At 40.5% G+C, this 15,299-nt stretch overlaps 1 protein-coding gene across 1 annotated transcript; it reads left to right on the top strand.

Moving 5' to 3' along the window:
* Positions 1 to 12: 12 nt before the first annotated feature.
* Positions 13 to 11,847, top strand: Spc25 (SPC25 component of NDC80 kinetochore complex). The gene is made up of 7 exons (XM_059259174.1): positions 13 to 146; positions 843 to 992; positions 1,093 to 1,158; positions 4,836 to 4,982; positions 6,771 to 6,875; positions 8,945 to 9,043; positions 11,166 to 11,847. The coding sequence occupies exons 2-7, from the start codon at positions 854 to 856 to the stop codon at positions 11,288 to 11,290; spliced, it is 681 nt and encodes a 226-aa protein (XP_059115157.1). The 5' UTR covers positions 13 to 146; positions 843 to 853; the 3' UTR covers positions 11,291 to 11,847.
* The last annotated feature ends 3,452 nt before the right edge of the window (positions 11,848 to 15,299 follow it).

Raw genomic sequence — 15,299 nt, 5'->3', positions numbered from 1 at the left:
GCCAGCCAATCAGAAGGCGAGTTGACTGGCGGGTAGCAGCGGTCCAGAGTTTGAAATTGAAAGTCTGCGCGGCTGAGGAGCGGCTGGCTGGTTCCTGCCGGACGGTCCGGTCTGGTGTGAAGACGGTGGCGTTCCTGGCCGCCCAGGTCGGGGAGCCTTTCCGAAGGGCTGTGGGGCTCGCCGCTGGCGCGCGGTGAGGGGAAGTGGGCCTGGGCCTGCCGGCGTGTGTCCGCGGCGCCTGGAACGCGGACCTCCGCTGTTAGCCGCGGGGTTCGGGTTGCGTCATCGTCCGTCCGGTCCCCGCCTCCCCGCCCCCGTCCGCAAGGGGTCCAGTGCAAAAAAAAAAAAAAAAAGGAGACCGTGGGTCCCCCAACTTCTTAGGGTCTCCTTGCTTGCCTATTAGATGCTTAGAAGTTGACTGACACCAGGTCCTGTTAAAAAATGACTTGAAAGTGTCTTACGACATATTTTGATGCTGTTTTTCCCTTCCCCACCTCCCTTCATGCTACTCTCAGAATAGACTGATGCTCTTTCACCACAGTTAAGCCCAAGTGGCTGGAGTTATCCTGTTGCTAACTACCGGACTGTTGATGGGTTTTGTTGTTTATTTATTTTTTAAGACAGGGTCTGTCCTGGAGCTCTATATTGACCAGGCTAACCTTGAACTCAGATACCCTCCTGCCTTCTGCCTCTTTAGTGCTGGGACGAAAGGTGTGCACCACCATGCCCTGCTGTTTTTAATTTATTTAAACAGGTCCTCAGGTATTTCAGGTAGTATACTCGGTTAGAATATGTGGCTTATTTGGTGTCAGTAACAATTACATGTGTGCTCTGTTTTGCAGTGCCTTGCACAATGTTGGAAGACGAGCTGGCACTCTTCGAGAAAAGCATAAATGAATTTGGAGATAAGTTCAGAAACGGCCTCAGTGATAATCCTAGTCAGGTGCTGGGGCTTAGGGATGCCTTCAAGGACTCCATTAGAGCGCTTTCAGGTACTGCACTTCATTCCCAGCTTGCTCATTTTGCGGTTCTTACTTACTTTCTACTGTTACTTCAGCGGAATTGAAACTTCTGTTGTAATTTGTCTTGCAGAAAAGCTGTCTTTGAAACTAAAGGAAGAAGAAAGGATGGTTGAGACGTTTCTGGAATATCAAAATCGTATGTGAAAAACTATAGATCAGTTTTTAGATTGAATGTCCTTATCGTGAAATCTTCATACAAATAAGACAGTGTAGTAAGGGTTCATACATTCACATACATGCATACACACATTCATGAAAATTTTAGTCTCGTCACCAGCTTAAAGTTGAATATCTTTACACCTTCCAGTACCACGAATTTTTTCAGTATTATATTTGAATGCTATATGAATGGCATCATTGTATAATGTATTCTGTCTCTTTTTAATTAAGCAGTGTATGTGTATGCTCATGTGTAAAGGCCAGCCTTTAAAAAAGTTTGTTTTCACATTGGAAATCCCAACCAAGGAACCTGGAGTTTCTTGGGACTTTGGGGTCTGGTTAATGTTCTAATAATCATATTTTTACCACTACTCTTCACCTCTCATTTCTATAGCTCTCCAGATATTTCAATACGGGATCTGTATCTTTTATTGAATCCTTATACATAAGCTATGAACCTGGGACCGTGGCTCAAACTTCCATAGAGACATTTGGTTTAGGGGCACCATGTTTTAAACACTTAAACTGGAAAACCCTTGCAAAACACACAGTGTGAATACACACACACACACACACACAGTGGTTGAACAGAAATAACAGTTTATCTAAGGTCAAAGAATATTTTGAATATTTGATTGCTCTTGCCCTGGATTAAGGAAACTGCATAAGGTATACTTTTAGAATTTAGTAGAGATAAAGACAGGGAGGCCATAGTTAAAATGTTAAAATATATTGTAACACTTGCAGTGATAATGGAGTGCATGCCATGTGGGTATAGGCTCTGAAGAGCGTGATTTAATAAGTTGCAGAATATTTAATAACTAACCCTTAGTTCCCATAGTCTAAGCCGTTCGCACATTTTAACTCAGTCCTCCCAACTTTAAGACACGTAGGTTATCTTACTGGGTTTTTGTGAGAGGTTTTCTTTGGTGGTTTGGTTGGCTGAGATGGGACATCACTTTCTTTATAGCCCAGGCTGGCCTAGGACTTGTGGTCTTCCTTCTCAGTCTTGTAGCCTCACCTTTCTGAGTGCTAGGATTACAGGCACTGCCACACTCTCCTTACCCTTGTTTTTTAAAAAAGAGAGACTTCTGGAATAGTACCCTAGCCTTGAGTAAATTATATAGCTATGAGGTATTTAGCAAGGAACATAGCATTCAGTACTTTTATTTTCATTTGTGTCAAATGTGAATTATTTTACCTGTATGTTGACTTTTGTAGCCTTTCTCTTTGATCTGTTTTTAAATCAGATCTTTTGCCCTCATGGTTAATTTTGTAATTTTGTATCTATAGATGCTATTTTTCTGATTTTATAAGATTTTCTTTTGTCTTTTAAGTATTTAGTAAGTTCAGGATTTATTTCGATTCCAGCACTGCTTAAAGAGCGTAATCTACCCTCTAGTTGCTGTGTTTATATTTTTCTTGTCATACTAACTTCCTAAATACACCACAATTGCTTCCAGGGTCCTTGTTTCTCTGAGTTGCATATTAGTTCTTTAGTACTTCACTGGGGTCAGGTGTATCTATTCACTGCGTCTTACAGGGCAGTTCCGTTCCTTGTTAGTTTAATAAGGTCTGTTGCAGCTCCTTATTCTCACCTGTGTATTGTCAGATGGATTTACTGGTTATTCTTGTCAGATGGTCTGTTGCCTGCCCCTTGCTTCCCCTGAGCCCGCAGTAATGTCTAGACTCTGGGAAGTTCTGATACCTTAGTAGTGTTTAGAAGAACACAGTGTTATCTAGAATCCAGCTCAGCTATGTGTTTGAGACAAGTTGTAGTTTTTTCTTTACAGAGACTGTTTTCTTGATGTGGATTATTGTCTAGTTGTAGATGATAATTTGTTTTTGTCATGTTAAAAATATGGACCCCTCTATATAGTTTAAGAAATAGTGGCAGAGTTGGCACAGAGGCACCTACCTATACTACTTGGAAGGCTGTCACAGGAGCATTGAAAGTTCAAGGCCAGTTTGAGCAACTCAGTAAGACCCTGTCACAGGATAAAAATTTTAAAAGGGCTTGGGGGTGTAGTTTGGGGGTATGGAGTGTTGGGTTAGCATTTTTGAGAGCGTTAGCATTTTCGAGAGCCTGGGTTTATTCCCTAGTACAATTAAAAAAATTCAGTAGGAAGAGTAGGTACTTAATTTATATATAACATATTTTCCCAGTGCCTGCTTATATGATACATTTTGCTAATATTTTATCTTCATTGTATCTAACCATATTTGCTTTTAGTGGATTGTTTATATATATGTTTATATATATGTATAAACATATATATGTATTTGTTTTTGTTTTATGTGTATGGGTATATTTGTTACATGTATTATGTGTGTAATACATTCATTCAGTGCCCTTGTGGGCCCAGAGAGTGCATCAAATCCCTTGGAAATAAAGTTACAAATGGTTGTTAGCCTCCATGTTGGTCCTAGGAACTGAATTCAGGTCTTCTACAAGAATACAAGTGCCCTTAACCACCGGGCCATCTTTCTAAGTCCCCGAATTTTTTTTTCCCTCCTTGAGAGTTTTGTATAATAGTTTGGGTCATACTCACCCCCTCCCCCAGCTCTTCTCAGATTCACACCTGTTCCTTTCCCCACCCGCCCCCAACTTTTCTTTTTTCCAAGCCTTCAAGACTGATTTGTACTGCCCAAATATTTGTGGATGTGTAACTTTCTGTGTAGTGGAGGATGACCTCCTGCCTCTGCCTCTAGCGCTGGGATTACAAGTGTGCACCATCATACCCAGTTTATGGGGTGCTAGGGATCAAATCCAAGGCTTCCTACATGGTAGGCAAGAGCTCTACCACCTGAGTTACGTCCCAAGTCCCATATGTTAGTGTTTAAACTTTATGACACCTTTTTACTTAACTGTTTGTGTGTGTATACATGTGTGCATACACATGTATACGTACCATGGTACATGTCAGAGGTAAGCAGACAATTTACAGGAATTAGTTCCTTTTTCACCATGTGGGATTGAACTCAACGGGCTTGGCAGCGACCACCATTACCTCCCAAGTCATCTCTTTGGTCTTGTCACTGTTTTTTTAAATAAAACTAGCTGTGAGTGGAGACATGGTAATGTCTGCTGTGTTTTAGTTTCAGGATTATGCTAACTTTGTAAGATTTGCCAATCTTATCACCATTTTCTTCTATCTTTAGTAAATTCCAGAAAAACTTACAAGGCATTAGAATTAGCTCTTTCTGCAAAGTCCTGTGAAAAGCTGTCTTGTAGAGTTGGGCTATCTTCTGTGGCGGGCTTTACTTACAGACTTATTTGGAACTGCAGGGGTCATGATCTCATTTCCTATTTTGTCAATTAATTTGGTTTTCTCAATTTTAGAAGCATTTTTTATTTTAAAGACAAATAAAGCAGATTCTCTTTTAACATTTATGTTTTTTGTGTCATTCAATATGTTTATCAATCAAGGTACTCTTTATACTAGGGAGATAGAGGCCAAAGGATTATGAGTCTGAGGCCAGCCTTTGCTACATAGTGAGTCTGAGGCCAGCCTAGGTTTACATAGGCTCTGTCCCCAAAACAAAATCCAAAAACAATCTATTAATCTTAGGGAAGGCAGTGCTTTTTGTGTTTTTCTTAGTTATAGGTCAGAGTAGGCCATATGTATTTTTAATGCCATTTGTTTCTTACAGAGCTCTGTAAGCAGAATAAGCTTATTCAAGAAAAGAAAGATAACCTGTTAAAGATGATTGATGAAGTAAAAGACAAGAAGCAGGAATTGGAAGTTCTGACAACAAATATCCAGGACCTCAAGGAAGAATATTCTAGGAAGAAGGAAAGTGAGTTTGTAGTTACATTTAAAATAGTCGGCTGAATTTCAAAGGCAGGATGGTTAACGGCTGTATGCATCTTGCTGGCTCTACTTCATGTCTAAGTAAATGGCTAACACTTCAGGGCATAGCCAGCCCAGCGTCTCTGCTAGGTGTCACTCAAGTCAACCAAGTGGGCTTGGTTTTCTTTTTGAGATGATTGTTTTGCTTAAAAGGCTTTGTTGAATTTCAGTTACAACCAAACCCTCATGTCATTATTACTCTGGTTGTAACTGAAATTGGACAAAGCCATTTAGTATTTTATGTAGTCTGGGCTGGCCTCAAGTTTGTAATGAAGGATGCCTTTGAACATCTCCTCCTGCTTCCACCTCCTGAGTGCTGGGATTATAGGCATGCATCACCATGCTGTACCTGTGTTGAAGAATCCTTTGAAGGACTTAAAAGGATTCAACAAACGGCCCATAAAATCTCTGCCAGGCAGTTAGTGCGCAGACTCACAACTGGTGAGAGTACAGAGACTATGTGGCTACAGTACTTGTCCCTAAAAGGGTTGTTTAATCACACACACCCTCCTCCTGCCAAGGCTCAGGGAGCATCACAAAGAGTGTAAGACCCAGAGCTTGGAGGAGTGCTGTGAAACATCGTCCTTGGACATGACATAGCCAGGGCGCTCATGAATTCCCAGCAGCTGTGGTTACCTGTGTAAGCTGGGTCAGTCAACATATGAGAGGAAGAAGAGCCCGTGAGACCCCGCCCTCAAAGAACTGTTGACAGTGTTGGCTGGGGAGACCCCGCCCTCAAAGGACTGTTGACAGTGTTGGCTGGGGAGACCCCGCCCTCAAAGGACTGTTGACAGTGTTGGCTGTGGAGACCCTGCCCTCAAAGGACTGTTGACAGTGTTGGCTGGGGAGACCCCGCCCTCAAAGGACTGTTGACAGGGTTGGCTGTCTCAGTGGTGTAACTGCTGATAACTCAACCCTTGCTCCTGCAGGAAACTCTCTTAAACTCAGCAAGTCGCAAACACAGGACGTGAAAGTGGGGGATGGGGGGAGGGCCCTGTTGGGAAGAAGCAGGGTTTCAGAAGGAGAAAGATGAGACAGGGTAATAGGAGGTAAAAAGAATGAAAATCCATGTGGGGTGTGTGTGTGTGTGTAAAACTGAAAGGCTAAAAAAGGTTCTTAATCTCTGTCTGGTTTATAAACACTCATACTACAAAGGCCCTTTCTGTAAAAACTTTCATATTCAAATAAATGCTTTATTGAGAAAGGAAATTTACTGGCCTACAAACTCTTCAGATCTCTTGGAAATAGCAGTTTGGTTAGTGCTTTCTTTTACAGAGTTCTCATCCAAGACTAAATTGTGCACTTATACTTCTCATCTGCCATCTATTAGTTAGACCTACTTGTTAACTTTAAAATAATTGTAAACCAGCATGAAATAAGGCTGAATTCTCATGGGAAGCAGTTATGCCTAGAGTAAAATATTTTTCCCATGAAGCAATTAGCATTTATTTGTCTAGCTAGCAAACAACAACAACAACAATAATAATAATAATGAAACTTTTTTTTTAGGCTAGTTATACAAGTCCCTGGCCTGATTTCTGTATCTCAAGCAATCTTTTTTCTTTCGTCTTGAACAGATACCCCTTTTGTTATTTGTTAGTTAGAAACGGAATAAATATAAACAGATGGATATGCCTGGCATAGTTTTTTAGTAGTTTTCAAGTTTCTTAAAATTAATTCGATAAGCCTTAAACTGAGAGTTACCTGAGATATCTAAATGCTTTTTAAATCGTAGCCATTTCTACTGCTAACAAAGCTAATGAAGAGAGATTGAAACGGCTGCAGAAGTCAGCGGACATGTATAGAGACTGCCTTGGACTAGAAATTAGAAAGATTCATGGTAAGTTTTTTGCTGTAGCTGGTATATAGATGAATAGAAAAGGGGGTGTCTAGAGAAGAAAAGAATCTAAGAAGTATTTTCAGCTAAAGTAGTAAAGACAAAGTTAGGTTTCTAGAAAATAGGCCATTTTTAATCATCTAAATATAAGTATTGTTTCATTTATCTAGGATTCTAATGAAAGTAGTTTGACATGTCAAAACAACAACAACAAAACCATACAAATATGTCTTGGTTTTCACTGGCATTTATATCATCTCCAGTGCCTTAAGAATGGTGATTTGTGAATGCTGGTGTAATTCCTCCTTCTATTAATGTAGTATGATTTATTCTATCTTTTATCAATCGGATTGCTATGAGCAATTGAATTATTTTTCTAGCTTTAGAAATAGTGCATATTCTTTGTCACTTGGGAGGATCCTTTCTCAGAGGGGATTTACTCTGTTAAAAAGCACATGAATATTTTTATAGCTATTATATACATATATGTTAATTGGTTATAATGGGTAATATTTGGGGGCTTCCCAAGGTCACCATCAGGCTTGATGAGTCACCGAGGGGACTCAGTGTATGTACTGACCTTCCATAATTCATGAGGAATATATTTTAAGACATGTAGTGGATACCGAACCAGTTAGTTGTGAATCCTATGTATATTTCCTGTACTTGTGCATATCTAAGATAGCTAAGTTTTTATATTTTATGTCTTTATTGCATTTTTGAAGTCATTTGTTGTGTGTGTACATGTGTGCCATTTGTGTGAGTGCGTGTGTGCTATTGCACTCTTTGGCGGTCAGAACAGCGCGGCAGAATCAGTTCTTCCTGGGTTCTGGGGATTGAATTCAGGTCACCAGGCTTAGTGGCAAGTGCCCTTCCCTGCTGAGCCATCTCCACACCATCCTTCCCCCTTAGCTGTTTATTGATTGTTATTGTGTGTTTATGATGGCAGGAAGGGCTCAGTGTGTGTTTGGAACCAAGTAGCACTCTTTATCATAAACTGGTATATGTAAAGTGTTTCCCTGACCTGTGAAAGCTGGTCAGGCAGATCAGTTGACCAGAGGAATGGATGACAACAGCCGGCTGTCTTTAAGAAGAGAGGATCAGACGTGAAGGAAATAAAAGGCTGAAAACTGCTATCCACTGCAGAAGGATAGATTGCTTGGTGGCCTGGCAGGGGGAGGTACCAACTCACAAATGGTCACAGAAGTACTCTTTGCCTATTGGAGACTCTAAGAGAAGTGCCCTCTTCTGTGTACTCGGGCAGAGAAAACCCCAAATTAAACCCTTCGTTTTGTTTAACTGAGAGTATTACCAAATCTTCCCTTGGCATGCACATCCTTCCCAGTACTATTAACAGTCTAAATCTGGTGTACTGACAGTTACTTCATTTTGAAGTTGGATGTAAGATAAGTCTTTCCTAAGTTTCTGAAGATTCCTTTTATAACTAAGAATTTTAAATAAGATTGCTTAACTTTTTATGCTATAGAAGAACTAAAATGTGTGTGAATTTATATGTTGTGGCAGCCAGGAATTTACTTCTTTGGCAGCATTTCAGGGTTTTTTGTTTTGTTTTGGTTTGGTTTTTTTGATCATAAAATAACTAGAAAAATGTAAAATGAATTCATTTAACATTATGGGTTTTATTGTAGTAAGATACATATAATGTAAAACTAAGCTGTTTTAACCATCTATAATTCATACATTAATTACATCTAAAGTGTTGTATGACCATCACCAACCGCTATGGATTTCTATATTTTTTATCATCCCAAACATAAATTTTTTAAAAGCTCTCAGTAACCTTTAATTTTTTGTTTCTGGGAATTTATCTTATCTGTTCTAGCTATTTTATAGAGTTGAATTGTGCAGTATTTGTTCTTCTGCCTCTTAGCATTGTAGTTCCAAGGTTTGTCCATACTGTAGTTGTGTATGAGAAGTTCATTCCTTTTTATGTCTGGGCTGTGTGTGTGTGTGTGTGTGTGTGTGTGTGTGTGTGTGTGTGTATGTATCTCCACCGAGAGCCTTGGTATTCTAAGTATTCTCATATTAAATGGTTTACTCTCTTTCTTCAGGTGATAAACTGCAATTTATATTCACTAGTATTGACCCCAAGAATCCCGAGAGCCCATATATGTTTTCCCTGAGCCTAAATGAAGCTAGGGATTATGAAGGTATGTCTTACTTGTGTTTAGGATCACTGCCCTCACTGTCATTTGACTCATAATATTATAAAATAAGGAAAGTAGTGTTTGCACATGCTGTTTCCTTTTCAGCGTTTCTTCTTGAGGTACCGTTCGCTAAAGGGTATGAGAGTAGTTTGGCCATGTAGATTTATTTAGGGGCCCTAAAAAGTAACACCTCTCCAGAATGACACAGTGTCATGGGGACTGAAAACTCTTGAGACCAAAGTTCATTGTATTTCATAGGTAAATTTGATGATCTTTGCAGAGAACTTTAACACTGTGAGTGGTAGTATGAATAGTTTAGTCATTGTCACTTTGTGTAAAATAATCAAAATGTGGTAATTTACTTTTCTCAAAATGTTTTTAAAGGCTGTTTCATCCTGAAAAGTCCCACACATTCACAGTGTGGGTTAGTTACTGGTTCTGCAGCAGGTCAGAGAGCCTTTAATTCATAGGGAATGTATGTGATTGCTAACAATGTGAACACTAAGCAGGTAGAAGTATGTTTGTACCTTTTTAATTCTTCTAGTCCTTTATATTAATACACTTTAATTTGTTGGCGTTCATAAAAATGATTCTCACCTGTGATATCATTTTATAGCTTGTATAGCTAGGGGATAGATAGTACCCAGGGTGCTGCTTGGCTCTGAGGCCCTGGTGATTCACTGTCATCCTATAGGATTCAGATTTTGAGAATCATCATTCACAAACTATTTGAGGATTTTCTCTTTAGTAATTGTCTTTTAATCAAATGAGTACCAACTGTCAAAGAGCAAACCCCAAAACCTGTTCCCTAGTTTCCAATTTTCTCTAAGTTGTGTATTAGTACATAGTCTGTTGGTGATGGTTAGTGTGAATTGTCCACCTGACAGAGTCTAGAGTTACCCTCCTGCTGTGAGTCATTATCGTGACTGTGTTAACTGAGGCAGGAGGACCCTATGGTAAGTGATGCCGTTTCCTGGCTGGGAACCTGAGCTGGAGAAATAGAGAAAGGGAGCTGAGCATGTGTGCATTGCTCTCCACTTCCTGATCGCCAGGGGACCAACCAGCTGCTTCCAGCTTTTGCTGCCTTGACTTCCCCATGCTTGATTGACCTTTGAACTGAGGGCTGGAATAAGGCCTCTCTCTTGTAAGTTGCTTTTGTCAGGTATCATATCCATAGTAAAGAAAACTTAAAGACACTCAGAATGTTTGATAGTGTATTAAAATGATACTCACAGAATACATTTTGAACTAAGTACTCTGTTTCTTAGTTGTGGTCCTCTCCAAGCAAACTCTACCAAAGCCAGAAAGCTAATGTGGTCAAGTTCTTCCTCCTGAACAAAGGAGATGATTGATGTTGAAAGACGGGATCATTCCTTGGCAACTCTCACTGGAGATTTGCTCTGTTCTACCAGTGTGTGCAGCTGACATGAGGATCATTGTAACTTGTGACTTTTGTCTCTTTTAGTTAGTGGACTCTGTAACTACCACTCTTGGAACAGTAACCATGTTTCCTACTGACTTCCATTGTACTTGTAAAAGTCTTAGATATTTCTTTCAAAAATCATAAATTACTAAGAATTGGCATTGAGGCTGGATGTGTTTGCTCTTGCCTTCAATCCCAGCACGTAAGAGGTAGAAGCAGATGGATCTCTGTGAGTGTATGGTCTACATAGAGTTCCAGGCCAGCCACAGTTATATAGTGAGACCTTGTCTCCAAAAAAGAAAGGAAAAAGAAAAAAAGGATTGTCATTGAAAATTGTGCTTTTTTTCATATTGTGGCAAGAAACTTAAAAGTCAGACTACAGTTTTACACAGAAAATGACTTCTAATAGTTAAAATGTATATGCGAGAGACGGTGGAAAGAGCACTTGGTGTCACTCAGCTCTCAGTCTCTTGGATTCCATGCTTAGATTTAAGGTGGGACTGTAGTACTGACTTTGAATACTTAGGGATTAAGCAAAGAAAAGGGCTAAAAGATAACTATAAAATTCAAGTGTATTAGTTTATGCTCAAAGCATTTCAGTAAAGTGTAATTGTCGCTCAGAGCAGCTTAAAGCCTATGTTGGAAACACTTCTACACACGTGCAGAGAGCCCTCATTTAAAGCATCTTCTCTTTTCTTCCAGTGTCTGACTGCTCGCCTCATCTTGAGTGCCTAGCAGAATTTCAGGAGAAAGTCAGGAAGACCAACAATTTTTCAGCGTTTCTTGCTAATGTTCGGAAAGCTTTTATAGCTACGGTTTATAACTGATGTAGAAATAATAGATGACAGTTTGTTCTACTTTGTTATTGTATATATCCTAAAATAATGTTCACCTCTTGCCCCTCTGTGGTTCTTCAGTGGTTTTGTGTGGTATGAAGGAAACTAGAGTACATCATTCCAAAACATGCCCCTTTGATATAACACTTTTGAGTTAAAAAAGTTAAATAGCAACAGAGTTGGAAAACTGCTGCACTCAGTTTTCCTAAGCACAGGACCTAAAATGATAAAGGTGTCTGGCCTCATACCCACAAAGAAAGATGGAAGTTAACTGCTAAAGAGAGCTATTAATACTTCAGACATGACACCGGAAATGGACAAGCTTGCTTCATTAACTTATGCCCGTAAATTTAGTCTCCATAATTCCCCATCTGCGGAAGACAAAAGCCAACCTGCCGTCTGTCTGTCACGTCTGTAAAATCCAACTGTTCTCTGTTGAAGATGCTGTGTAAACGTGAGTTCTAAGCCTGTTTGGAGTTTTTTGTTTGGGTTCTCCTGCCCTGTGTGCATGCACATGTTAATAAACTTGATCAGTTTTCTCTTGTGAACCACTTTGTAACCATCTCTTCAGTATGACTATATGAGGACTGAAGGGAAATGGTTTCCTCCTTCACAGGTGTGTATCTGTAATTATTTTCATTAAAATCTTAGAGGGAAATTGATAAAGTAAAACATGCCCTTTAAAAACTAAAGCAAAAATTGATGAGATAACTTGAGTACATGTATCTGCCTCCAAGCCTGATAACTCAGGTTTAATCCCCATGACTCACATATCAGGAGGGAACTGACCCCCAAAATTGTTACTTACTTCTGTCTGTGTCATGGCATGTGTGCCTGCATGCATGCACACAACTTAAAAAATTTTAAATGAAATATATATCCATAGAAATTCATTAATCTTTGTTAAGTTAAACTCAGTAAGAGGTTAATAACAATAACTACATTTTGGTCCCTTAGAAGGATAAAAACAATACATTACATAATTATAAAAGGAGGTTTGCTCGGTTGACTTACATGATTAGAGATGGAGTACTCCTTCAAGAGCTGTGTGCATACCGGAAATGCCAAGAACTCAGTAGCTCCTCAATCCATGAAACTTGAAGCCCCAGAAAAAGGGAGACCAGTAACATAGTAGCAGTCTAAGGCTGAAGGCTAGGGAACTAGAGTCACTGATGTGAATCTCCATTGAGAGGTTACGGTCCTTGGGCTGTGACAGCAGCAGCATTAGATGCACTAAGCACCTCCCCATGTATTAAGGCTGGCCAAGGTGACCTAGGGTCCCAAAGGCGCGTACAAGAGTCAGAGACAGCCCCTGTTCCCACTGTTAGGAGTCCCATAAGAAGACCAAGCTATACAACTATAACATATATGCAGATTACTTAGGTCAGTCCCATGCAAGCTCCCTGGTTGTTGGCTCAGACTCTGAGCTCCAGTGAGCCCAGGTTAGTTGATTCTGTGGGTTTTCTTGTGTCCTTAACCCCTCTGGTTCCTACAATCCTTCCTCTCCCTCTTCTGCATCTGTTTCCATCAGTTGCTGGATGAAGCCTCTCTGATGACAATTGGCCTAGGTACCAATCTGGTTACACGAGATGGACAGTTCAGGCTGTGCATCTGCTATTCCTAGGAGTCTTAGCTGGGGTCATCTTGGGAGATTCCCTAGCATCAGGTTTTTTCCTGACCTCGAAATGCCCCCCCCTTTCCAGTAGTCTCATTCAGTACCCTCCCCCTTCATCCTTCCCAACCTGATTCCTCAAATTCACAGCCCTACCTGCCCCAAGTCCACTCGTGAAATCTCTCCTATTTCCTTTTTCCAGGGAGATCCATGCATCCCCCATCATGATCCCTCCTTGTTACCTAGTCTTTCTGGGTCCATGGATTGTAGCATAGTTATCCTTTTATTTTATGGTTAATATCCACTTATGAGTGAGTATATACCATGTTGTCTTTCTCAGTCTGAGTTACTTCACTCAGGATCATTTTTTTTTAATTTTTAGTTCCATCCCTTTGCCTGCAAATTTCATGATGTCATTGTTTTTTAATAGCTGAATAATGCTCTATTGTGTAAATGTAACACATTTCCTTTATCCATTCCTCAGTTGAGGAACATCTAGGTTGTTTCCAGGCTCTGGCTATTACAAATAAAGCTGCTATGAACATAACTTTGAGCAAGTGTCCTTGTGGTATGCTTGAGCATCCTTTGGGTATATGCCCAAGAGTGGTATAGCTGGGTCTTGTGGTAGATTGATTCCCAGTTTTCTGAGGAAGTGCCACACTGATTTACAAGTTTGCACTCCCACCAGCAATGGAGGAGTGTTCCCCTTGCTCCCCATCCTTGCCACTATTCTGACAGGCTTAAGATGGAATCTCAGAGTCATTTTGATTTGTATTTCTCTGATTGGCTAAGGATGTTAAACATCTCTGCTATGGGATGGTCTGTATGTCAAGTGTGTTGCTGATTGGTCAGTAAATAAATCACTGATTGGCCATTGGCTAGGCAGGAAGTATAGGCGGGACAAGGAGAAGAATTCTGGGAAGTGGAAGGCTGAGAGGGAGACACTGCCAGCCGCCATCAGGACAAGGAAGATGTAAAGTACCGGTAAGCCACAAGCCACGTGGCAAGGTATAGATTTATAGAAATGGATTAATTTAAGCTGTAAGAACAGTTAGCAAGAAGCCTGCCACGGCCATACAGTTTGTAAGCAATATAAGTCTCTGTGTTTATTTGGTTGGGTCTGAGTGGCTGTGGGACTGGCGGGTGAGAGAGATTTGTCCTGACTGTGGGCCAGGCAGGAAAACTCTAGCAACACATCTCCTTAAGTGTTTCTCTTCCATTGGAGATTCTTCTGTTAAGAATTCTATTTAGATCTGTACGCCATTTTTTAGTTGAATTATTTGGTTGGTTGATGTCTGGTTTCTTGAGTTCTTTATGTACTTTAGAAATCAGCCCTCTAACTTCCAAAATATATGAAACCTCAGAGCCAACCCTGAGTGACACCTCCAACAAGGCCACGCCGCCTAATCCTTCCTCAGTAGTCTACCAACTGGGAAGCAAACATTCAAGTCTATAAGCCTGTGGGGACCATTCTCATTCAAGCCAGCACAGGCGGGAAAATTAGTGTTCTCTGAACAGAAAAAACAGCTTAGGTATTTGGCATAACAAATACCAGTTGACTACAAAGTAAGTGAATACTTTTTATAGCAATCGCTATGAGCCCAATATTTCTAAGCCCTTCCTGTACATCTGCTCATCAGTATTCTTTCAACTTGTGAAATAGATACCATTAATAACTATATTCTGCAGATGAGAAATCAAATGTAACATTTACATAGCTTCAAGCACACAGCTCTTAAGTATTAGAATGGGGATTCAAACTCAGGTGACACCCGAATCTGGAAGCTGTGCTTGGACTGCACCACCTGGTTTATGTGACCACAAAGTTGTCAACAGAGGCAAACAAATTTGGACTTACAATTCAGCTTTTGTGTTTCTGTAGCTCTATAACAGTTAAGAAAATGAGCACTGGGTGGTGGTGGCACACATTTTAATGCCAGCAGTTGGGAGGCAGAGGCAGGCAGATCTCTTAGTTTGGGGCCAGCCTGGGTACACAACAAGTTCCTGGAGAGCCAGGGCTAGGCAAAGAAACCTTGTCTCGAAAAACCAAACCTAACCAAACAACAAAAACAGAGTAAACAGGTGAATATGTCTAGAGTCTTTGGAAATAGTATTTAAATGGTGAAGCTGCTGGCTTCAGACCCTGGGTGGCCGAGAAGTCTCCACGCTATCAAATGAGAAGCGTCCGCTCAGGGCTCTACAGAGAAAGAAGATGTGATACAAAACATCCCCGCCCTCTGCTGTCTATGTTCCCACACTCTGCTCTGAGTCCGAGTCCGTCTTGTCCCTCTCCCCCTCTGACTTGTACATTCCTACATGAATTGCAGAAAGACAGGAGGGTGTGCTGTTTTGATCCAGTGCGCTCTCATTCCTCTCCTCGAGCCTGTT

The sequence above is a fragment of the Peromyscus eremicus genome, chromosome 4 (assembly GCF_949786415.1).
Source record: "Peromyscus eremicus chromosome 4, PerEre_H2_v1, whole genome shotgun sequence".
Lineage (NCBI taxonomy): Eukaryota > Metazoa > Chordata > Mammalia > Rodentia > Cricetidae > Peromyscus > Peromyscus eremicus.
Note: the sequence above shows the minus strand (reverse complement) of the source record. Positions and strands in the feature narration are given on the sequence as shown.